The 23,991-nt window shown below is 35.0% G+C and overlaps 3 protein-coding genes across 3 annotated transcripts; 1 reads left to right on the top strand and 2 right to left on the bottom strand.

Moving 5' to 3' along the window:
- The first annotated feature begins 1,973 nt into the window (after positions 1–1,973).
- Positions 1,974–4,286, top strand: LOC134249909 (uncharacterized). Its single transcript, XM_062732265.1, has one exon. It carries the CDS (start codon positions 1,974–1,976, stop codon positions 4,284–4,286), a length of 2,313 nt encoding a protein of 770 aa, XP_062588249.1.
- A 9,337-nt stretch (positions 4,287–13,623) lies between these two features.
- On the bottom strand, positions 13,624–17,643 carry LOC134249913 (fibronectin-binding protein PlpA-like). The gene is made up of 2 exons (XM_062732269.1): positions 17,583–17,643; positions 13,624–15,411 (listed from the first exon to the last, which is right to left on the bottom strand). Exon 2 carries the CDS (start codon positions 15,234–15,236, stop codon positions 14,265–14,267), a length of 972 nt encoding a protein of 323 aa, XP_062588253.1. The 5' UTR covers positions 15,237–15,411; positions 17,583–17,643; the 3' UTR covers positions 13,624–14,264.
- On the bottom strand, positions 13,760–14,158 carry LOC134249908 (protein lin-41-like). The gene has a single exon (XM_062732264.1). The coding sequence runs from the start codon at positions 14,156–14,158 to the stop codon at positions 13,760–13,762; it is 399 nt and encodes a 132-aa protein (XP_062588248.1).
- Positions 17,644–23,991: the final 6,348 nt, after the last annotated feature.

Genomic DNA, 23,991 nt, shown 5'->3' with positions numbered 1-23,991 from the left:
TAATTGAGTTCGACCTTCAAAGTTTTGACGCTGTTTACGGAGATAAATAAAAAACAAAACATGCATGCCATATGTGGTTGTGTAGATAAATTATCGTAGAAGACAATGCTAATAAACAGTTTGTTTAGTGCATTTCCACTGAAAGTGTACAATAAAATGAGTGCGTTTCTGAGGAGGGGGTATCGAGTGTAATTCGGAGTTAGATAACCTGTTTTAAAATTATACTCATTTAATACCGGTATTTAATATTTATAAATCATACATGATACAAGGGTTAAAATTTATTTCCGAAACAAGTACATGTGCTCTCAGAATAGACCCGAGAAGATGCGATTGATGATACGTAATGAAACGCTTCTAACACTTTCAGTGATGGTCACTCGAATCAAAATAAGCCTTTATTATTTTTATAACTTCAGCATGTTCTATGAATATGTTACACTTAACTATTATTTCAACAAATGTTACAGCTAGATTATGTACTGAAATTTTCCCTTTCTCACCGTGACGTCATAATCAGATGTGCACAAGAAAGTTATATAAATCATATAAATTGCGTACCCAGTTTTAATGACGTCAGCAAACCCGCGACCTACTGTCACATTTACTCTACATGTATGATTTTATTTGTATAATACTCAGTTATCCTGTAGGTGACCTCTACTATTTTAACCTTTATGGAGCCTCAATTGTTCGAGGCTATTTAACAGGCACGGTTGAGTAAATCACCCTCTTTTCCTGCCGTGTCACGCTAGAACATGCACGGGTCTTTGATAATTTTGTAAATGTGTGAATTCCATCCTTAGCCAGTTAAATTTGAGATAATTTCAACAATATTTCCTAAGCAAAAGTTTATTAGATACAGACACTCAGCTTCTGAGGTCCCAAAACCCGAGAGGGGAGTGTGCGCAACGAGGAACACCACGTGTACGATTCCAGTGAATCATTGTAATTTTAAAACCAGAATATACATTTGAAACCTTTTTGGACTTGTGTTTTATTGAGTATTCAAATAGAATGGATAAGACGCTTGGTCATCCGGCAACAATGGTGTCAGAAGTGGGATAGGATTCTTCCAGGGATACGATTCCTAAAGGAAAAACGGATTCTGTATAGAGAGCTAATCCATTCGTGTATCTCATTCAACGGCTCATCTACAACTATGACAAAAGCAGCAACTGTATCATTCATTGTCCAGCAACATTGTTAGCGATAATTTGGTTCCGGCAACAGCAGCTGAACAACTACATTTCTTATTTCAACATTCCTTTCAACGTTGGATTTTTCCTCTGAATTGTTACTTAAATTTAAAGTTGTGTTTGTGTCTCTTTTCATTATTGTTAGCAACTAGCTCCAAACTTCTGATGAGAGACAGATGATGACACTTTGGCTCCAACTTCAGCGAAGTTAAAGCTGCAGCAGTCATCTGGTTCAAGAACAAAATAGGAACAAGGACTGGGGAGAATCACAGAACAACACTAGCTAAAAAACTTATTGATATCATAAAGAGAATATTATTTGTTTTGTGAAAATTAAACTTCAAATTGAATTGAGAATAAAACACAATTTGATTTCTACCTGTCTTCTTCCTATCAATCTGTCTTTAATTTAATTTTTGTATTAAAAAAAAAAAATCATATGCTGTACTTTTGTATTGTAGATATGCTATGTAGAGAGTTAATCTGGACCCAGAGGTTCAATCACTGCTGAAACTCCAAAATTTCCAAACTGATAAGAAGTCACTTCAGTAAGTTGTGTGTCTGTGTTGTGTAAGTAGTAAGTGGTTTCAGTGTAAAATGTGTATATTAGATAAAATATGTGCATGTTTGGCGTACCCAAGTGCATGTATGTTGGACACAGACTCAGGTGAATACCACTCTAGGTATGTTCGGAAATTTTGAGTTGTTTCACCCAAGTTTGATTTTGTTTGTATCTTTACTTTTGTACTCTTGACTTTTGTGTATCCTTTAATCATGGCTGAAAGGTTGAAAGAACTCATTGACTATGGGGTATCATTAGGTTATAAGGAAGATGATTTGAGAGAATTTGTAAGAACCCAACAGGACATCGAAAGAGAAGAAAGACGAGCAGAAAGAGAAAGACAGAAAGAGGAATTAGAGTATCAACGAATGAAAAAGAAGTATGACAAAGAATTGAAACTTCAACAAATCTCCCACCAATTTGAAATGGAAGTACTCCAGGAGAAAGGGAAACTAAAGATTAGTGATCCAAGTGATGAGGTTAGTGTAAAAATGAAAGGACCAAAGATTCCAGCATTTGCAGATGGAAAAGATGACATGGATAGTTATCTTAGGAGATTCGAGAGATACGCAGAAACACAGAAATGGTCTAAGTTAACATGGGCTACAAATCTCAGCGCACTTCTTAAAGGTAAGGCATTAGATGTGTATGCTCTATTACCTTCAGAGGAAGCTCTTGACTACGATAAGTTAAAATTAGCTTTACTTAAGCGCTATGACCTTACTGACGATGGATTTAAGCGACAATTTAGATCTTCCAGGCCAGAAGAAGGTGAGACTTTCATTCAGTTTTCTGTGAGACTTATTAATTATCTGCAAAGATGGTTGAGAATGGCAAACATTGCTGAAACTTTTGAAGCTTTGTTTGATTTGGTTCTAAGAGATCAGTTTTTGCATGTTTGTAATAGGGATTTAACTCTTTTCCTAAAAGAGCGAATACCAAAATCCATTCAAGACATGGCTTGTTTAGCAGATCAATACCGGGAAGCAAGGTTGGCTAATGCTGTAACATTCACTAGCGACAAAAGCATTGATTACCGACCACAAAAGAAGGATCGACACGATCATGACAGTCACAGAAGTAGTAAAGGTGAGAGAAAATATCAAGCTAAGCCAGCATTTATTCCAAAATCAGAAAGACGATGCTATGTATGTCATAATATAGGCCATATAGCTTCAGAATGCAGAAACAAGCCAAAGGTTAGTTCAGTTACTCATAAGCAATCGGAGAATTCTATAAATGAGGAAACTGCAAAAGATGAAACCGTGGCCAAGGTACATGTAAGTTTTGTTTCTTCTTTACCAACAAGCAATGTAACAAACTCTGACGCAGGTGACTTTTCAACTAAGGTCTCTTCATCTTGCTATCAGAAGCAAAATAACTTACCTATTTCAGCTGGATATGCCGAAGGTATGCCCGTAACAGTTTTGAGAGACACGGGATGTACAGGTATAGTTGTGAGAAAAAGCAAAGTTGGTGAGGATAATTTCATAAGAAACAAGTTTCAAACCTGCATTCTAGCAGATGGATCTTCAGTCAAGGTACCTGTAGCTACTATTTCTATCGATATGCCATATATTACAGGAACTTTTGACGCTTGGTGCATGGATAACCCTATTTATGATCTCATCATCGGCAACATCGATAAGGTAAGATCGCCTGATGATCCAGATCCGCTGTGGACTGAAGTACATGCAGTAGAGACTCGACAACAAGTCAAGAAAAAGCAGAAACCATATCCTCAACTTCAAGTCCCAGAGATTGTGAAGGACAATATAAGACCAGATGATATTAAGATCGCACAGGAGAAAGACGAAACCCTTGGAAAGATTCGACAATGGGTAGCAGCAGACCAGGAGGTACTGAAACGGAGAGGTAAAATACGCTGGTTTCTGAAAAACGGATTAATCTACAGTAAGTATCAATCAACAGATGAAAACGGTAAGTTTTTTATTCAACTTGTGGTACCACAGAAATTTAAAGAGGTTGTAATGAAATTTGCGCACGAATCCATTATGTCAGGACATTTAGCAACTTGTCGCACAACTTCTAGGATTCTTACAGAATTTTATTGGCCCGGAATACAGTCTGATGTTAAGCGTTTCTGTCACCCGTGCGATATTTGTCAGAGAACAGTGCACAAAGGCCGAGTTACCAGACATCCTTTGCAGAAGATGACTCTCATAGACGAAGTGTTCAAAAGAGTCGCAGTAGATATTGTTGGACCAATCCATCCGGTCACAGATAAAGGAAACAGGTATATACTCACTTTAATTGATTTCGCATCTAGGTATCCAGAAGCCATTCCTCTGGCATCAATAGAAACTGAGAGAGTTGCGGAGGGACTCTTGGAGATCTTTTCAAGGATGGGTATACCTGACGAAATCTTAAGTGACATGGGTAGTCAGTTCAAATCAGCACTCATGAGAGAGGTAAGTCGTTTGCTTTCAGTCAGGCAGATAATCACAACACCTTATCATCCTATGACGAACGGAATGGTCGAAAGATTTAATGATACTCTCTAACAAATGCTTAAACGAGTTTCTGCAGATTGTCCCCGAGATTGGGACAGATATATAAATCCAGTTCTATTTGCGTACCGAGAAGTCCCACAGGAGAGTTCAGGGTTTTCCCCGTTTGAGTTAGTTTTTGGAAGGCATGTCAAGGGACCGGTAAGTATCCTCAAAGAACTGTGGACAAGAGATGTCGAAGATCCTAAGGTAAGAACAACTTACGAGTATGTATTGGACTTAAGAGAGCGTCTAGAATCAACAGCTGCACTAGCGAGAGAAAACCTGGAGAAGGCAGCTAAAAAACAGACAAAATACTACAACAAATCAGCAAGAGCTAGACATTTGAAAGTAAGTGATAAGGTTTTGGTTCTTTTACCCACAGATTCCAATAAATTATAACTGCAGTGGAAGGGCCCCTTTATCATAATAAAGAAGGTAAACAAGGTAGATTATCAGATCAGCATGGGAGGTAAGTTGAAAACATTTCATATCAACATGTTAAAGAAATACCTTGACAGGAACACTGCTCAAGAAGACTTAGATCATGAGGTCAACGCAATTGTCAGCTCCGCTGTGATTGATTGTACGGCAGATGAACAGGAAGAGACAGATGATATTCCATGTTCAGGGAATGCGGAAGGACCAGAAAGCGTCGATGTTAATCCAGAACTGTCAGGTAATGACCGAAGGAAAGTAATTTCACTCTTGAATAAATTCTCAGATGTTCTCTCTGACGTTCCAGGTTGCACTCACTTGATTGAGCATGATATCAAAACTAATTCAGATCAACCAATCAGAAGTAAGTCGTACTCAGTACCATTTGCAATGAGAGATACTGTGGATAAAGAGGTAGAGAAAATGCTTGCGTTGAACATGATTGAGCCCTCAGACAGTCCTTATTGTTCACCAATTGTACTTGTTAAGAAAAAGGACAATACGTTTCGCTTTTGTGTAGATTTTAGGGCTATTAACTCTTGTTCTCAATTTGACGCTGAACCAATGCCTAACGCTGAAGAGATTTTCTCAAAATTTGCTAATCACAAAGTGTTTTCAAAACTAGATTTGTCCAAAGGTTACTGGCAAGTTCCACTTACTGCATCCTCAAAGCCAAAGACAGCCTTTCAAACATCCAAAGGTTTGTTTCAGTTCCGAGTTATGCCGTTTGGATTAGTAACAGCTCCAGCGACATTCTCAAGACTTATGCGTAAGTTACTTTGTGGTATGCAGAGCATTGATAATTTTATTGACGGTGTTATCATATTCACACCTGATTTAGACCAGCATCTGAAGATACTCGAGGAACTCTTCAGTAAGTTGCGAGATGCATATTTGACAGCCAAACCATCAAAATGTTCAATAGGGTACAGCAGTTTAGAATGTCTTGGACACATTGTAGGTGAGGATAGACTAAAACCACATCCTGAAAAGGTAAAGACTATTCAAGACGCAAGTAGACCAGAGACGAAACGCCAGCTTAGATCTTTTCTTGGTTTGGTAAGTTTTTACAGGAAATTTGTACCAAATTTTTCTGTAATTGCTTTGCCTCTTACAGATCTCACAAAGAAAGGCGCTCCTAACAAAATAGTTTGGGATAAACCACAGGAAAACGCCTTTAATACTCTTAAGCAAATGCTAATGCATTCACCTATCTTGAAACTTCCAGACTTTGCTAAACCATTCATTCTTCAGACAGATGCGTCAGATGGTGGTATTGGTGCCGTTCTTTTGCAGCTTGACGATGAGATTGGGTTGAAACTTCCAGTAGCATACGCTAGCCGTAAACTGAAACCGAGCGAATGTAAGTATTCAACCATTGAAAAGGAATGTCTGGCCATAGTTTGGGCAATCAACAAATTCCAGCGTTACCTTTATGGACAAGAATTTCTGATTGAGACAGACCATCAACCCTTGATTTATCTCAACAAGACTAAAGTGATCAACTCCAGAGTGATGCGATGGGCGCTTAGTCTTCAGTCTTATAGGTATAGGGTTATTGCAATCAGAGGGAAAGATAACCAGGGTGCTGATTATCTCAGTAGACTTTGATTTGTATATAGAATTCTGAATTAAAGAAACGGTTGATTTTATTCATGTAAATGTGTGTTCAAAAGTATTTTCATACTTCTTCAAAGGAAGGAGGTATTGTCACATTTACTCTACATGTATGTATTTATTTGTATAATACTCAGTTATCCTGTAGGTGACCTCTACTTTTTTATCCTTTATGGAGCCCCAATTCTTCAAGTCTATTTAACAGGCACGGTTGAGTAAACCAGTCTCTTTTTCCTGCCGTGTCACCACACTGCTCAACGCGTTATCGGCAACTCGGTTGTTATCGGACACTCGGTTGATCACAATTTTTTACAGGGTAGTAAATTATTTCAAATAAACTCTATTAAAATAGAAACAGAGAATGTTCATGGTTATTTTTGTAAAAAGAAATAAATATGGATATAGTATAAAGCCTCGATACGTATAAGAATAGCATTTGTTAGCCTTGAGAAGGCTTAAAAAGTCAAATCTGTTATGTTTTGCAAGTTTTTCTCCAATTGGCAATGCTGTAAATAGCTTTTGTATTCAAAATCCTTATATTTACCTAGCGTTAATGATTGTCCACAAGAAGACATCGTCAGAATCTTGCAACTATGTTATTAACGGACAAAAAATGCCCAATTATAACTTTCAGTATGTTATCGGAAATACGGTTGAATAATTCAGTTTGTTATCGGAAACTTCGGTTTTGGTTATCGGAAACAAAGGTTGAGATAGATTAGGAAAAATATAAAGGAACGACAGAAATTTGCAAGAAATCTAAATATATAAAGTGGCTGGCACACAATACTAATTTTATGTTATTATTTACCTCTTTTAAGAATATGTTACTTTAAAAAATGTGTGTTTTTGGCATATCTCATTGATATCTGCATGATCTTGACCTGTTGTTAAATATGGTATTAGTTACAAATTTCATTTCAATCTACCGAGGTCGCCCTTGGTAAGAGTGTCTGCTGTAGAGTCGCCAAATAAAGAGTCGATCCTTATACGTTGCTAGTGCGTATCCCAAAGTGGGACGCCGCAATAGGTGCTAGCACAAAAAAGATCCTTCACTGCTAAATGGCTCTAAGTGCCGAGTATAGGACAAGTATTGTTATTTCCGCCGGCAAGTGGTGGCGTCTCCATATGACTTGAAAATTCTCAAGGTGGCGTTAAACAACACACAGGCACCTGAAGTATGGATAATACCCCCCTTTTTTTAATGAAAAGAAATGTAAGAGTGTATAATACCTCAAAAATATACAATTTCCCTGTCAAACACATGTATATGTCGTTATATGCTAGCAAAATGAACTTTTTTTCACGTTTAATGAAAGGTCCTATTTGGTATTATAAAATTTTTTATAATACCGAATAGGCACATTCTTTAAACGTGAGAAAAAGTACAATCTATAACGACATATAAATGTGTTTGAAGGGTAAATTATATATTTTCCAGGTATTATACACTCTTATATATTTTTTTTTTCATTAAAGAGGGGGGGGGGGGTATTATCCACACTTCACACTTTCCAACACGAATAAATTTATAAGTTAACTGGCCTAAAGCGATTAAGGACATTCGATCCTGATATTTTGAGCGTATTTCGCGTAGGTCCTTTATTCATAAAATTTAGCATCATTTTTAGTTTCTAACAATAAAACTGAATTCTACAATGCAAATTAAACTATATTCAATGAAAAAACCGCGACTAAATTCCATTCAAGTAGAATTAAGCTAGGGACTATATTTTGTGGCGGAAGGTTTTATAGACGAAAATGGTCAGTTTTTTTCCATTTAAACTATAACAGTACTGCTAATTTTGGATGCCTATTTTTCCATGCTGGTTGCACACAAAGCTGTTTTTTGCAGTGAAATATGTTATGCTGGTTCTGAAATATCTATTAAATTATTGTCCCCCGCTTTCGCGAAAGCGAGGGGACATTAAATCTCATTTGTCTGTCCGTCGGTCCGTCAGTCTGTCCGTCCGTCACAAAAACTTTAACCTGGCCCATAACTTTTGATTTAGTGGAGCTATAATTTTCATATACCATATGTGTATTTCTTGTGATAAGACCTTTCTTTGAGTACCACCAAATTTGACCTTTTGACCTTGACCTTGGAGCTTCAACTACTTTTATTAAAAAATTCCAAACTTTTACTTACTTTGGCCATAACTTTTGAATGGTAGGCACTAGGACTTTCATATTTCACATACCAGGTATATATTCTTTGTGACAAGATCTTTCAATGAATACCAAGAACTTTGACCTTTTGACCTTGGAAATTTACGTACATATATTTAACTATATCCTTGACCATAATTTTTGAACGGTAAGGGCTACAGCTTTCATTCTTTACATATTTAATTCTTGTAAGAAGACCTTTCATTGGATACAAAAAACTTTGACCTTTTGACCTTGACGTTGAACTACTTTTTAAGAATTATAACCTTGGTCACGACTTTTGACCGCTAGATACGAGGACTTTCATATTTCACACATGTATTCTTTGAGGCAACACCTTTCATTGGATATGAACAACTTTGACCTTTGGATTGACCTTGGAGATTTACGTACTTCTGAAAAAACTTTAACCTTGACCATAACTTTTAAACGGTAAGGGCTAGGGCTTTCGTACTTCACGTATGTAATCCTTGTGAGAAGACCTTTCATTGCATGCCAAGAACGTTGACCCTTTGACCTTGACCTTAGAGTTTTTACTACTTTTCAAAAACGTTGACCTTGGTCACAACTTTTGAACGGTAGAAACTAGGACTTTCATATTTTAAATATATGTATTCTTTATGGCAAGACTTTCCATGGGATACCAAAAACTTTGACCTATTAACCTTGACCTTAAAAATGATATCTTGCCCACAAAGATACCGAATGCGGGGGACCAAAATTCTTTGAATTTGCTTGTTTCCTATTAAATTCTACCAGCAAAGTGTGACAAATATAGTAAATATATTCTGAAAATCCGGGAAAAAATGAGCCAATTTTAACGTAAAATTTACACTTTTTTGGTAATATCTAAAAATGTACACCATATACCCCAACTTTTGATGTTCTTTTCTAAATATTCAAGATAACTTTGACCTATTTGCTTAAAATCAGAAAAAGTTTAAGACTTTAAAATAATTTTCTTTCCTATTATATTTTCAATGCCAGAAAAATAACATTTTATTAGTGCAGAAAGGTCAAATAATTGATTATGCGAAGCAATTTGAAACTTTTTCTAAGTCACAATTTTTAAGTGTCTTTTTTAAAACATACTTAGAGTTAATTTCAGGCGCGGATCCAGAAATTTTTTCCAGGGGGGGTCCACCTCAGTCAAAAAAAAATCCTATCCCAGAAATTTCTTGAAAAGCAAAAAAAAAAAAAAAAAAAGGAAAATCGGGCATACGTCAAAAACCTATTTCGTGGGGGGGGGGGGGGAATGGTGACTTCTATTGCTTCAAATCTTTCACTTTTCTTACCCACTTCACACATGTTAGCGCTTACCAGGGGGTGTCTGAGTTCTCCAGGGGGGGGGTCCATGGTAACTGTTTTTTTCTTATAGTATATACATTTTTTAACCTGCTAAATTCCAGGGGGACCCCGACCCCCCTCTAGATCCGCGCATGAATTTAGTTTTATGCTTTAATTGGATAAAAATATTGGAGGGAAAACGTCGAAGAAGTAATTTTTAATTAAAACACACATTTCAGTGCAGAAAGGTCATATTAAATGTAATGTAGCGCTAAAAGAAGCATATTGACCCCCATTTTTTGATTTGAATTTTAATAAAGCTATGTATGTAGAAACTAAAAATATAGTTGGCAAAAAAGTTTAAGACTTTAAATATCAGGATCTAACGTCGTTAAAGAGTTCAAACTCAATAAAATTGAGGGTGGTTAAATGTATTTCCAAATAGGGCGTTAGACTAAGCTATATGACGTAGAATAAAAACTTTTGAGGAGAAAAGAGATTGACATAAAAAATTACGAAATCGTAAACATGGATTTCTTAAGACATAGGAGGTTGTTTAACATACCAAGAAGGAATAAGAACCACCTGATAAACGGTTACATCCAGCAGTGTGCTCTTCGTCATTATTGGCCAGATGCAGTATGTAAATATAGAGCTCATCTCAGATAGATCGAGGGGGGATTCACATGGATATTGCATTGCTATTGGATGTTTTATTGAAGCAAAAATCCCCCCTCCACCCGCCCAAAGTGTAATTGAAAACGCTAATCACTGACTGTAAAAAAAGTTAAACATATGAGGAACTGAAAATGAATCAAACTGTGACGTGATTCTGGGGATCATGGGGGAACTTGATTTAAAAAATAATAATAATGTAATACTCAGTTTATCATAAAACAAAAGTAATTGTTATGATAAATTAAAGATTTACGTCTGAAACCTCCTGAAGCTTAAAAAGATTCACTTGATTGATTGTATACTGTTTAACGTCCCTCTCCAGAATATTTCACTGATATGGAGACGTCACCATTGCCGGTGAAGGGCTGCAAATTTGGGCCTATGCTCGGCACTTAGGGCCATTGAGCAGGGAGAGATCTTTATTGTGCCACACCTGCTGTGACACGGGCCCTCGGTTTATACGGTCTCATCCGGAGGACCGCCCCATTTAGTCGCCTTTTACGACAAGCAAGGGGGTACTGAGGACCTATTCTAACCCGGATTCCCACGGGAAGAGATTCACTTGAATGGAAAACATGAGAAAATGATTAAACAGATAGGATAGTCAGGGGCGTAGTATCCGAGGGGCCAGGGGGGGCTTGATTTGATTGTCCAGAGAATAAATATACCCCCTACCAGTTTGATAGAATGAATTAAATTTGAATTCTACAAAAGTTAAATTGTGATGACATAATCCGAATTTTTTAAAGATAAAATATTATATGAGAGAGCTGTAGATCTTTTGATACGATTTGTGCTTTCTGCTGCTGAAAGTATAATCAATTATCTGTCATAGATCACAAACTTCGTTTGCTGAAATTCAAATTATTGTTATTCTTTAAGAACTGAAAGCCTTGACCGCAGAATTTATGGAATTTCGTCTTTTTTTTAATCTTTTGTTGAAACAGAAAGAAATTTTTTAACCTAGGTTTCCGATAACCTGCACCCGTGAAAAGCCGAATTATCCGGCAACTTCAACCGTGTTTCCGATAACATGTTTTTGCCCAACGAAACATTTCAAATGCCCGTAAAAGAAACCATAATTTGAATTTTGATATATGTCTGCTTATCTAAAGGTTTATGATTGTCTATATAGTTAATAAATCACTTTATTTTATAAAACAAATTGATTCTGACCTCTACAAAGACTAAAATATGTTGACATATTCAGAAAATTTGATTAAATTTTATTTTAAAGAGCTGTAGATCTTTTGAAAGAGTGTGATTTGGAGCGTGCTTTTTACCGCTGAAAGTATTATCATTTATCTGCCAAAAATCACAAACTTTGTTTGCAGAAGTAAATAATTATCATTGAATGAAGAAATTTAAAGTCACCTACGTTTTCTTTGCATTGTTTTTTCCTGCACCGAGTATCCGATAACAACCGAGTTGCCGATAACGCGTTGAGCAGTGTGGTCACGCTAGAACATGCACGGGTCTTTGATAATTTTGTAAATGTGTGAATTCCATCCTTAGCCAGTTAAATTTGAGATAATTTCAACAATATTTCCTAAGCAAAAGTTTATTAGATACAGACACTCAGCTTCTGAGGTCCCAAAACCCGAGAGGGGAGTGTGCGCAACGAGGAACACCACGTGTACGATTCCAGTGAATCATTGTAATTTTAAAACCAGAATATACATTTGAAACCTTTTTGGAATTGTGTTTTATTGAGTATTCAAATAGAATGGATAAGACGCTTGGTCATCCGGCAACACCTACGTTAATAAATATGCGAGAATCTGAATAGCTCGCAAAAAGAGCTCTGAGTGTGAAACTAAATAGCTCCAAGTTCCAATTTGTTAATATGTATCATATAATTAGATTCTAAAACAGACTAACAGCTTCCAGCAAATTTATCCTCAAAACTTGCTCCCCAACCTTAAAAGGATGAATCAGATTCAACCCAACAGTCAACTGATGGGTTGCGAATTGATTTCCCATTCTGTTTGTTTTTTTACAATATGTAACAACCATATATCCTGAACACTATTTTCTGAAATAACTATTTCCGATTCATAATTAATGACATTTTTATGACTTTTTTGTCTCTTTCCAAGTTTCTGCAAAAAACAAAGGTCCAACAAATATGGCATTAAATACATGAACAAGATTAATCATGGATGCAAATTTACGAACTAGAAAAATTCGCTCTTGTAATTTTTTTAACATAATCAATGATAAGGCAAAAAAAATTTAATAAGTGGGTATCATTACTGACATATTGAGATTAATTGATTGTCCGACACATATGTCACTATATCAGTTTCTCCCTTACAATTATCAAAACTTCTATTTACATTGAGAGAAACTTCAATAGTGAACACATTTAATATTTATAGGTCTGAAGGCTGCAAGAGTTGTTTTCAAAACATTTTTTTTTAGTAAAATCTCTCGGCACAGAGGCCAACCAAAAAGGAAGAACAGTGAATATGTGCAAATTGACATTCCAATAAAAATTTGCCAATTCATCTTATATATTAACTATTAGTACTAAACCTTGGTCCACAGACTTCTGTATCTCTTGAAAAGACAAATCAGAAGAATGAGCTTGTTTTCCCACAACATCCCATATTTCCTTGTTTACACATGAAACTTTCAACACAGTACAACTTTCTGGTCTATTAAATTTTTTACCAATGTCAATCATGGTTTCTGTTAGAAATTTTAAAGAGAGAGCAGCATTCTGTGGCAGAACAGCTGTGATTACTTTTTAGTGTTGCAATTAGAGAAAATATGTCCCTTAAATGTTTAAATTAGGAGGAATAATTATAACTGTCTATAAAGTTAAGAACAAAGATCAATGTATTCCAACCAATTACAAAGCTATTTCATTAACATCTGTAGTAAATAGATTATTCGGAAAAAAAAATACTTTTACCAAAAATTGAAGATGATCTTGTTGGAAGTGGTTCTACATACGTTTGTAGATGCTGAAGTTCGTAGTATATTTTTTTCGAACAATACTGTATACAGGGAAATTTTCGCCCCTTTCGCCCTATCCTCCTTTGGGCGAATTTAAAACGAGGCGAAATTAAAGTATACAAAAAAATAAGTCAACATGTATATTAGATCATTTGCCTATATACGAGATAGGAATAAGTATATTTTGTTTTGATGGCGTGTTATTTTGTAAGGATAATATATACATTTGTGAAAGTTCACAGTATATGAACGGGTCCTTCAATTTTGGAACAAATACTGATACAGTTTGATACAGGCTTTTTCTTGTTCTACCAGCCATAAGTTATCTGACGTGTCTACAGAGATTCGAATAGTACTGATATCCCATCATTCTCTGTCAGTATTACAGACAGGAAGATCCCGTCTTGGCTAATCAAGTGCACGGCATCATTGGCCTTGTCTGCGATAAGGATGTGGCCCAGACTGTCGGTAGTTACAGCAAGCGGTTGAAAGAAATATTTTAACGCCCCAGCTTCGCACTTCCCGTCATATGTAAACCGAAGATTTCCAGCCTTGCTCAGTACGACCACTTTACTGTTTCCACACGTATTACAATCACTAATACAGATATCCTCGTTGATATTCTCACAAACAAACCTTGGATCAAGAAAAAGTCCCTCCCCGTTCTGATCTGTCTGGAATTCGTGGGTTTTTCTCCCACTGCTGCTGTACCTTACCACTCGCACCGAAACCATGAAATCTTGCATACAGACCAGGATATCATCTGACCTGGTACAACACAGTCCAAAAGGATCATACTCAGTATTTATAAGTCTTGTTGTCTGTTTATTGAGTGACACTCTAGATTACTTTATTATAGACGTCAGAGTAAATCAGACTTCCGTCCTGCATCACAGCCAGACCAGATGGTTCAGTGTCAGTATTGATGTTATTCAGCTCTGTCCCTGACCTGTCTATCAGTTGAATGCCAGGACCATAACCACTGATGTACGCTGATCTGTCATCACGACACACGTGATATAATTCTCTCTTTTGGGGGTTTGTTTCGCTTATTTTCACTGAACGGACTGAAAGTACTGATACTTTTTCGGTAGATGATTTTACACGTTTAGACCCAGAAAGATCTTGAACTTGTAAGCTATCATCGCTTGATTTAAGATGGCTTATGTGACCTCTGGTAAATTTACCAAACTGGTGCTCATTTTGAGATTTGTTGAAATGACCAATTGTAAATGAAGGCATAGTGAGATTTATTTTTTCAGGAAATTTTAATCTCTTAAATGTGTCAGAATTTCTTTTTCTGTACAATATAAGGTCGGCAGGATGACTGGATTCAGTAAGAGTTTCAAATTTCTCAATCAATTGATCCAAGTTTTGTTCAAAGCTCTCCATTTCTGCTGTATATTGAGATATTTCCATCACTTTTTCTCTCTCGTCTTTCGTGGATTCATCCAAGGCTTCTTTCAAAATTGTGCTGATATGATCAATAAAATCTTGAGCTTGTTTCTTCATTTTCTTTCTAATATTTTTATGGCTGTTTTTTATTTCCCTCTCTCCATTTTTAAAATCTTTAATTCTCTGAATGATCTCCGACTTCAACTGTGTCTTCATTTTAGACAATTCATCAGCAGTTTCGGCTTTTTGTTTCTCGTAAAGATCTTGTATCCTTCCGATGGGGTGTTTTCTGTGAACTTCCTTAATGCACGTTAAACACACAGGGACTTGGCAATCTCCGCAACAAGCCTCATACGTTTCAGATGCGTGAACTTCACACATTTTGATCTGGTCAGTTGGATGAAGTCTACCAGACATACGGGCGATTTTCTGTCAAGAAGGAACTTTACTTTTTAGATAGAAGACTTTACACCGAGGACAGAGTTCATCTCCACACGGAACACAGTGGAAGACAGCGGGCTCGTCCTTGCAGTATTGACATCGAATGACGTAATGTGCTTGAGAGCAGGCTATTATAATACAGCTGTATATCCTGAAAAGAAATGTTTTTATTTCAATTCAGAAAGAAATTTCATTAATTTATTTCAGAAAATATTAAAGCTTTATATGGTGTATATGAGCTGAAAAATATTTATATTTGGAACATTTACTTGATATTTGCTTTTCACGTTCAAATTAAATTTTCATTGATTTGAAACTTAAACATAAACATAAGAATTATAGTAAAACTGACCATAAACTGCATGTGTCTGATATTAAGATAGTCGATAAATAAATAAATTTATATCTTTGTTTCATATTGTGGATATCTATGAAACACGATTGATATAAATTGTGAAATTTAAAGGAAAGTCCTATCTTTACAAAAAGTAACAAAAAATAGATTTACCGGGGTATATATACATATATATGGTTTTTTTTTTATTTTAGTTAGTCTCAATCTATGCCATATATACGCCATATATGGCTTAACAAATTCACACCCTTTAAAAACTATTTTGAGAGTTTCATTTTTTACAAAAACTAAATTGTTAAAAAAAATATTTTAAAAAATTTAGCCATCCCTAAAATTCTACAGTATGTTGTACAGTAAGAATATCAATGTACCTTATTCATCAAATTCAACAAGATACATTGTTTATTCATTTTTGATTTATCTTATTAGGCTGAATCTGAAGTTAATTTTTCAAATTATCTCTTCGCACTGACAAAAAATTAATTGTTCAAAAAAGATGATGATGTAATAAATAATTCCAGATATTAAAGTACGAAGTCCACGGAATAAGTACAATGAAATGCGAAATAGAATAAATATATTCCTGCTAAGAGAGAACAACACTTACTTACATTGTCCGCACAAAGACTTTTTTTTATTCAAAAAAGCGTTTTCGATGTCCGATCAGGGTTAAAGTGGAAATTAGGTCTAATTATGCTTTATTCATCCGATAATTTTTTGTCGTCTGTGAAAGTTTTATGTACCGTAGTATTTGTCTGTGTACTTCAACATTTAGATATATAGACGTATTGACAATTAACAATGGTAATTTCCATTTCTACGTCGATACGATGTATCCTGGTGAGCTTGGGATAAAAGATACCACAAAGTTTGACACGTGTATCTGTTTCATATTTGGATATTTTACCTTAAAAAGACGTTTTTATAATCTAACAACCAAGCTCTATGATAAACTTTAACGTGATGACTTTAACTTTTCTACCGTCAACTTCCTTACTTATACAGCAATATGACTTCACCACTTGCATACGTAGTTTATATATCTCAGTTTATTTGATACGCAAGAGCCTGCTCAACATATGAAAAATTTCTAAAACAAGGTAAATTATTGACAAACAAGTTGATGAAACAAGAATATCAGCTGTCTCATTTAAAGTCATCATTTCGTAAGTTCTATATATGATCGATACAATGACCTTGTCAGCAAATACAATTTATTTTTGAGTCAAATGCTGACTGACGTTTATCATACTTATTGTTAGTTCATTATATTAATTATTTACACATCGAATTGACGACGAATCACGGCGGATGTGACAGATCGGCAAGGGATGATCACACCTCCATGGCACCTGATCCTACCCCTGATGTTTTGGAGGTCCTTGTTTGTTATGCTCCTATTTTATATTGCTTTATGGACTTTGAGATTGAATACTGTGCGTTATCTCTATATCCTTCAGTTTTCAAACTCAATCAATGCATTCAAAATATTTAATTAAAGTTTAATTAGACGAAGTACCTATACGTTGAGAAATTTATATTATGTTTTATTTGCTGGTTAATATGATTTACAAGGGTAGACATGAATGTTGCTAAGCAACCGTGTTGCAACTATAACACGTATATTAAGGGATCCGCCGGGCTGTTTTCCTATTATGTTCCAGTGTGTCTTTGACATGTTTCCAAAATTAAGCGTACATAGTAAATCTATCAAAAGGGTATTAAGAGAGAGAGAGAGAGAGAAAGAGAGAGAGAGAGGGAGAGAGTCACCTTTTTTTTATAAACGAGTACACATGTTTTTAAAAACGAAAGTAGTTTCGCCTATTTAAAAATAACAGAATACAATAATTAAGGCATTTTAATAAAAATCTCAAAAAAGAAAGATTATAAATATAAATAATAATTATAAATAAACAAAGGAGAATAGATCGTATTTCTGTTACATTGTACTAAGATTGTAGACATACCTGTTTGCACACACACACACGACCTACTACTAGTTACTTGTAAAGGGTAAATATGGGTGCGTCTTTTTCATTGGTTGTTATTTATGAACTATTCCTTAATGTTTTATAGACATCCATTTTTAAAACAACTACTGACTGGAGAGTTATACATTTGAATTATTTCTAGTATTTTTGTATTCTATTTATCATACTCAAATGTTATATTACCAAGTTGTCATAGGGACGTACACAAAAATCCATTTTGATGAAAATTATTCTTTTCAATCTATAAGGATTTTAAGGAATTTTAATGTACCAGCCTAGTTATTGATTTACATAACATCATGTTCACTTGATTACATTGGTTATTTCTTAAATGAATTTAGATTTTTTTCTTCTTTGGAATTAAGATATACTCGTATTTTTGTTTTTTTCCATAGGAGAAACATTTTTTTCAGCATGGAAATATTTAATCTTTCCAGTGTATCAAACATTAAAGGATTTTTTAGTGCGCGTCATGGAATAATATAGCAGAGTAATTGCCCTCCATATCTTCATGACAATAGCTTAATAAAATTAAGTTGCGAAATACAGTGTGTCTTTCTTGGTAGATCTAAGTTCACAAGTGCCCTATAGATTGACAGCTGCTTGTTCTAGCTTTAAATTAAAAAAAACTCTTGACTAGACCATCAACATGTTTAAATCATCCACATGTGATATATAAGTAGCGGTGTATGTAGAGTCCTATTTGGTTTCCATTTAAATCTCATGGTGATGTTATTGATAAAAATCAGTCTAGGGAATAAAAAATTTGACATATCGCTGTTCTGGTGAACAGATGAATGTTTTGGTTAATGGCCGAGAACACAAGAATTGTGTAGCGTTATTATTATTTTCCGAACATGTAAATCCTAAATAATTAATATTCAATCCACAAACACTATTATATTCCTTTTCTCTTAAATGAAAACACAGCGTAAAGTTCACAATTTATTAATGGCGATAAATCCAAAGCATAGCAAATACTGTAGATCACTAAATTATCACAACACCTTATTTTCGCGAGATAGTCATTGACTCTTGAATAGCGAGACAAAATTGTCGCGAACTGTGGTTATTGCTCTATATGTTCTAAAGGAATACTATTATACGCGAGAATTAAATTTTCGCGAGTACACTGTCTTGCGTAATTACGCAAAAATAAAGTTTTCGCGAATAAAAAGTTATTTACAGTTAACAAAACAAACGAGTGACTTGGTCAAAACTTTCCTAACTACTCCTGCGTTTCTACAATTCTTCCCCTTATATACTGATTAAACTCACTCCTCCCATGACGCAATAATTTAACTCCTCTAAGTTACAAAATAACTCCTCACTTGAAATACAAGTACAAAATCTAGGTCATTGCTGAGGAGTAAAAGATATAAATAGGTTACTGGATTACATTTTAGGCCAAATAATAAAATACTGCAGTCAACTTTAAATAATTAAACAGTTATACAAAATAATAAATAGACATAATATGATTAATTTTTAAATCTGCTACAATTGAGATATATTAGTGTGTAGTTAACACTGGCGGATTCATAAGGAGCGGGGGGAGGTATACCCGAGTCCCCTATCGTAACTAAAATAAACTTCCGATTTCATAAATCAATACTTTTGGTGTGGCCATGGGTCCCTACCCCTAACAGAAAACTGGTCGGACCCCCTCTTTTCAAGATTCAAGGATCCGCCAGTGATAAATGTTATAAACAACAATCCAGGATATATAATGTTCTTTTTGTGAAGTTCTGATGAGTTTTAAAAGCATCGAATATAAAGTTTGCTCAATGTCTGGAAATTTCGTACAAAATAAATTCATTTAATGAAAGATTTGACAACTATCTAATCTTATTTTACAAAAGAAGTATCCTTTTAATTTCATATTATTCAAGCTTTATAATGTCCAGTTCCAATTTGGAGTGGTTATACACTGCAACGAAACATTGCCATAGGTGGTTTTTATTTAAGTCCATATTAACGTACTCCTCAAATTCGTTTTGATTTTGAAAAAAACCCTGTAATTTCTGAGTTCGAGGATTTGTTGTAAATCTTCTAGCCACTGTGTTCTGATCTTATGAGAATTTCGACAAGTTCTAAGCTGCATGTCGATAAGTGTGTGTATATATCCGCTACATTCAGCGATTCAAATAGTAATTAAATTCGTTCTGTGATTTTGGTCCGGATACCATTTTTCTTTGTCAGACGGTTTTTTTTGAATAGCAAGAAATTAATATAATGCCGATGGTAAGATGGCATTCAAGCACATTCTTTTTTGGATTGCAATCAATGGCGTTAATCAGTGTTATTCAAGAAAAAACCGAAAGACACGGGACTTCACCTTTACTGTACAATAATAATTTGTGGTTTCCTTAATTCCACAGCAGTAATCTAAAATAGGAGCAACACAGTTGAGAAATAACTTTCCGAACGTTCATAATCCGACCATTTTGAGGGAATAAATTTTAAATATCATAGATGGATATTGAGATAATGAACAGTATTCAATCTCAAAGTCCATAAAACAATGCAGAATAAAAACAGAGCAAACACGGACCCCGAACCATCAGAGGTGGGATAAGGTGCCTTGGAGGAGTGAGCATCCCCTGCCGACCAGTCACACCCGCCGTGTGCTCCTTTTCATGATCAGGAAATAACGGAAAAAATCGGTCGTCAATTCAGTGTATAAATAATGAACTCACAATAGGTATGAAAAATGTCAGTCAACATTTGACTTAGTGATAAATTGTATTTGCTGACAAGGTCATTGTATCGACCATGGAACTTACGAAATGACGATTTAAAACGAGACTGCTGATATTCTTGTTTCATCAACTTGCTTGTCAATAATTTACCTCCTTTTAGAAATTGTTCATACGTAGAGAATGCTCTTGCGTATCGAATCAACTGAGATATATATACCCCGTTTGCAGGTGATGAAGGTATTTTGCTGCATAAGTAAGGGAAGTTGACGATAGAAAAGTTAAAGTCATCAAGTTTATCATATAGCTTGGTTGTTAGATTACCATTAGTGTCTTTTTCAAGTAAAATTTCTAAGTATGAAACAGAAGTGTCAGGCTTTTTTTTATCTCAAGTTCACCAGGATATATCGCATCGACATAGGGATAGAAATGACCAATGTAAGTTGATAATACGTCGTTGAAATATCTAAATGTCGAGTTGAAGGAAATTGTTTTCTTCTTTTCATGCATAAGATTTTGCATAAACTCTGCTTCTGCTTCATTTGAATATAAAAATAATACTGCTGATAACGGAGCGCAATTTGCACCCATGGGAATTCAAATAGATTGTTGGAATACCTGGTCTCCAAAAATCAAAGAGAAATTGTCAAGCAGAAACTCAAGTATCTTCTTTATGTCAGATAAATAGATAAAATTAAAGCCTGATTTGACGGTTATTCAAAGAAATCAGATGATCCGTCTCGTTTTCTTTAGTAATCGGGTATATAATTAGTTTATTGTATTTGATACAATTCAAATATAAAAGTGTAACTGAAACATTTTGTACAATGTTTTGATGACGTTTTCATTTTTCTGCATATAGTAGTTAATCTACTCCTACTAACTTGCCGTTTTATTGTTTTATCAAAAGAACATTTTTCGAATTTCCTCTGCGTTTATTTGTGAAATTCAAAAACTATTTAGTATATACAATGGGTCAAGCATCATACTTTCTAAGTCGGTAGGGGATGCTCACGCCTCCAAGGCACCTGATCCCACGTCTGATGTTTTGGAGAACCGTGTTTGCTCTTCTCCTGTTTTGTATTGTGAAATGGACTTTTGATCTTGCCTACTGTTCGTTATCTCCGTATGGTTCATTTTAAGTGTATTAATTGGTTAATTGACTCGTTAAAAATGCTGGGTCAAAGTCTGGATCGGAATCAGAATAATATGAGTGTTTTAAAAATCTTGATACTAAGTTTGTTTAATCAATTTTTTTCCTTGGTCGTCATACATTTTGTAGGGTATTGGTTGTTATTTAATAAGGATCGAGCCGTTTAATATGCTCTCATGCGTACCGTATAACTGGTTTTTAATGCGGGTGCAAATTTTTGCGATTTGATCATGAAATAGGTATATTTATTTTTTGCGATTTCAATTTTTGCGATTTCACTTTGACAATAGTCTTTTTTTTTTTACTGTCTATCTCTCGAAGTTTTGATTGCGCTTGTATACACGCCAATCAAGCGTAAAATAGATGCAGTCTGGACTTACCTGGAAACAGTGAGCGAAGGCCTTGGGCTGTTAATTGGGTGTTTACATAAATGACACCACACCTGTGGGTCATCCGTGTGTTGTTATAATTAACGGGTTATTATTCACAGAGTAAATTAGAAACAAAGTCACAATTATTTTGAATTGAAATCGAGACGATCATTCTTTGAAATTTCGTTTCAGTAAGTTCCCATAGACTATGAACTTTTATTTATGATTATAAAGAGTTTATATAATCCCAGTAGAGAAAATATCACACAAGAAATTCTTTTCTCAAGGACAGAATACCGATTAAGAAAAATCTGGTAAACACTGGTGAAGGACACGACCAAGCCGCGGAATAGCCAAACCAGAGACATATATGTCTCTGGCCAAACCGACAATTGCTATTCGGGTTTCATATAAATAAATCATGAAATACAATGTAGGAACAAATAAATATTGAATCTTTAGGAATTCGTTTTATTTATTCGAAAAACAATCATTGTTGTTGATATCAAGTAAATTACCTGTAAAATACGATTGAAAACGTGCATTGGCATTATTTACATATACTTCCGGTATCTGTAAAAGTAGAGCTTCGATGATCGGAACTGAAAATTCCGGATTTTATTTACGTATTTTTTGCGATTGAATATTTTGCGATTAAGACTTGATCGCAGAATTTCGCAAAAAATAGCACCCCGTAGAAAAATCCAGTTATACGGTATATAACCCTCAATTAAGGGCAGGTAAGTGCAAATTCTCTGTATTTTGGAAATCAAAGGACAACCCCCCCCTTAAAATTAGCTTATTGTAATACAGTCTAAAATCATTTTTAATATTTAAATCTGGTGCAAATTTGAACGACCTCTATTTGTAAGTTTACAAATAGAAATCAAGTTAAAATATATTAAAACATCATAAGTGACAGACGCCAAAACATGGCGTTAAGTGCATTCATTGTTCACTTCAGATATATTGAGTTTTGAATCTCAAATCTCTAAATCTCGTCCTTAAAATATTCTTTTGTGAATCAGAATCTCTTTATAACTGCTTTATAAGAAAAGACGAATATCATTCCGCTTTTTAGAAAAAAAGATACCTTCTAGTATGTAGAAATAAAGAATTTTTAATAAAGTTATATTCTGCATACTTAGTAATCAACGTAAAATGATACATTTTCTACATACATGTAGTGATATACACAGGAAGAAGTTTACGGTACATTTATTATCAATTACATTTAGATTTCTGGTTAAAATACGTTTATGTACATGTACATTCTTGTGAAATCAATATAAGATAATAATTCAATATTTGATTCGATTCATAAACCGAAAAATAGTCATACCAGTATATATTGTTTTGAGGATGAGTTAGGAATGGAGTGTTTAACGTTATGACAAATACTGATACACCTTGACACAGGTGTTTCCTTCTTCTACAATCCACAGGTTGTCGTTCGTGTCCACAGAGATTCCGTGTGGTAGTGATATCCCATCATCCTCTGTCAGGATGTAAGACAGGAAGTCGCCGTCCTGGCTGATTAGGTGTACGGCGTTATTGGCTCTGTTTGCGATAAGGATGTGACCCAGACTGTCGGTAGCCACACCACGCGGATCAAATCTGTCTCTTTTAAGCCCTTCCCGTCATATGTAAACGGAAGATTTCCAGACTTGGTCTGAACGACCACACTATTATTTATACTCACAGAAACACAGATATCGTCATTGACATTCTCACAGACAAACCTTGGATCAATAAAAAGACTCCTCCCGTTCTGACCAATCCGGAATTCCCGCTTCTTCTCCCCACTACTGCTGTACTTGATCACTCTCGCTGTATATTCATTAACCATACAGACCAGGATATCACCTGATCTGGTACAACCCATAGTTCTAGGACCATACTCAGTACTTATCAGTTTTATTTTGTGTTCTGTAAAGATAGTTTATTTCTGTTGCCAGAGTAAACCAGACTTTCGTCTTGTCTCACAGCCAGACCAGATGGTTCTTCAAAAATGCTGATTTTATCCCACTCTGTCCCTGATCTGTCAATAAGTAGTATTCCAAGACCATCACCACTGACGTACGTTGATCTGTCGTCAAGATAACTCACATGATGTTATGATCTCTTTTGAGTTTTTGTTTCTCTAATTTTTACTGAATGTC

The sequence above is a fragment of the Saccostrea cucullata genome, unplaced genomic scaffold (genome assembly GCF_032062105.1).
Source record: "Saccostrea cucullata isolate Sc308-1 unplaced genomic scaffold, CSIRO_AGI_Scuc_v1 ctg3136, whole genome shotgun sequence".
Lineage (NCBI taxonomy): Eukaryota > Metazoa > Mollusca > Bivalvia > Ostreida > Ostreidae > Saccostrea > Saccostrea cuccullata.
Note: the sequence above shows the minus strand (reverse complement) of the source record. Positions and strands in the feature narration are given on the sequence as shown.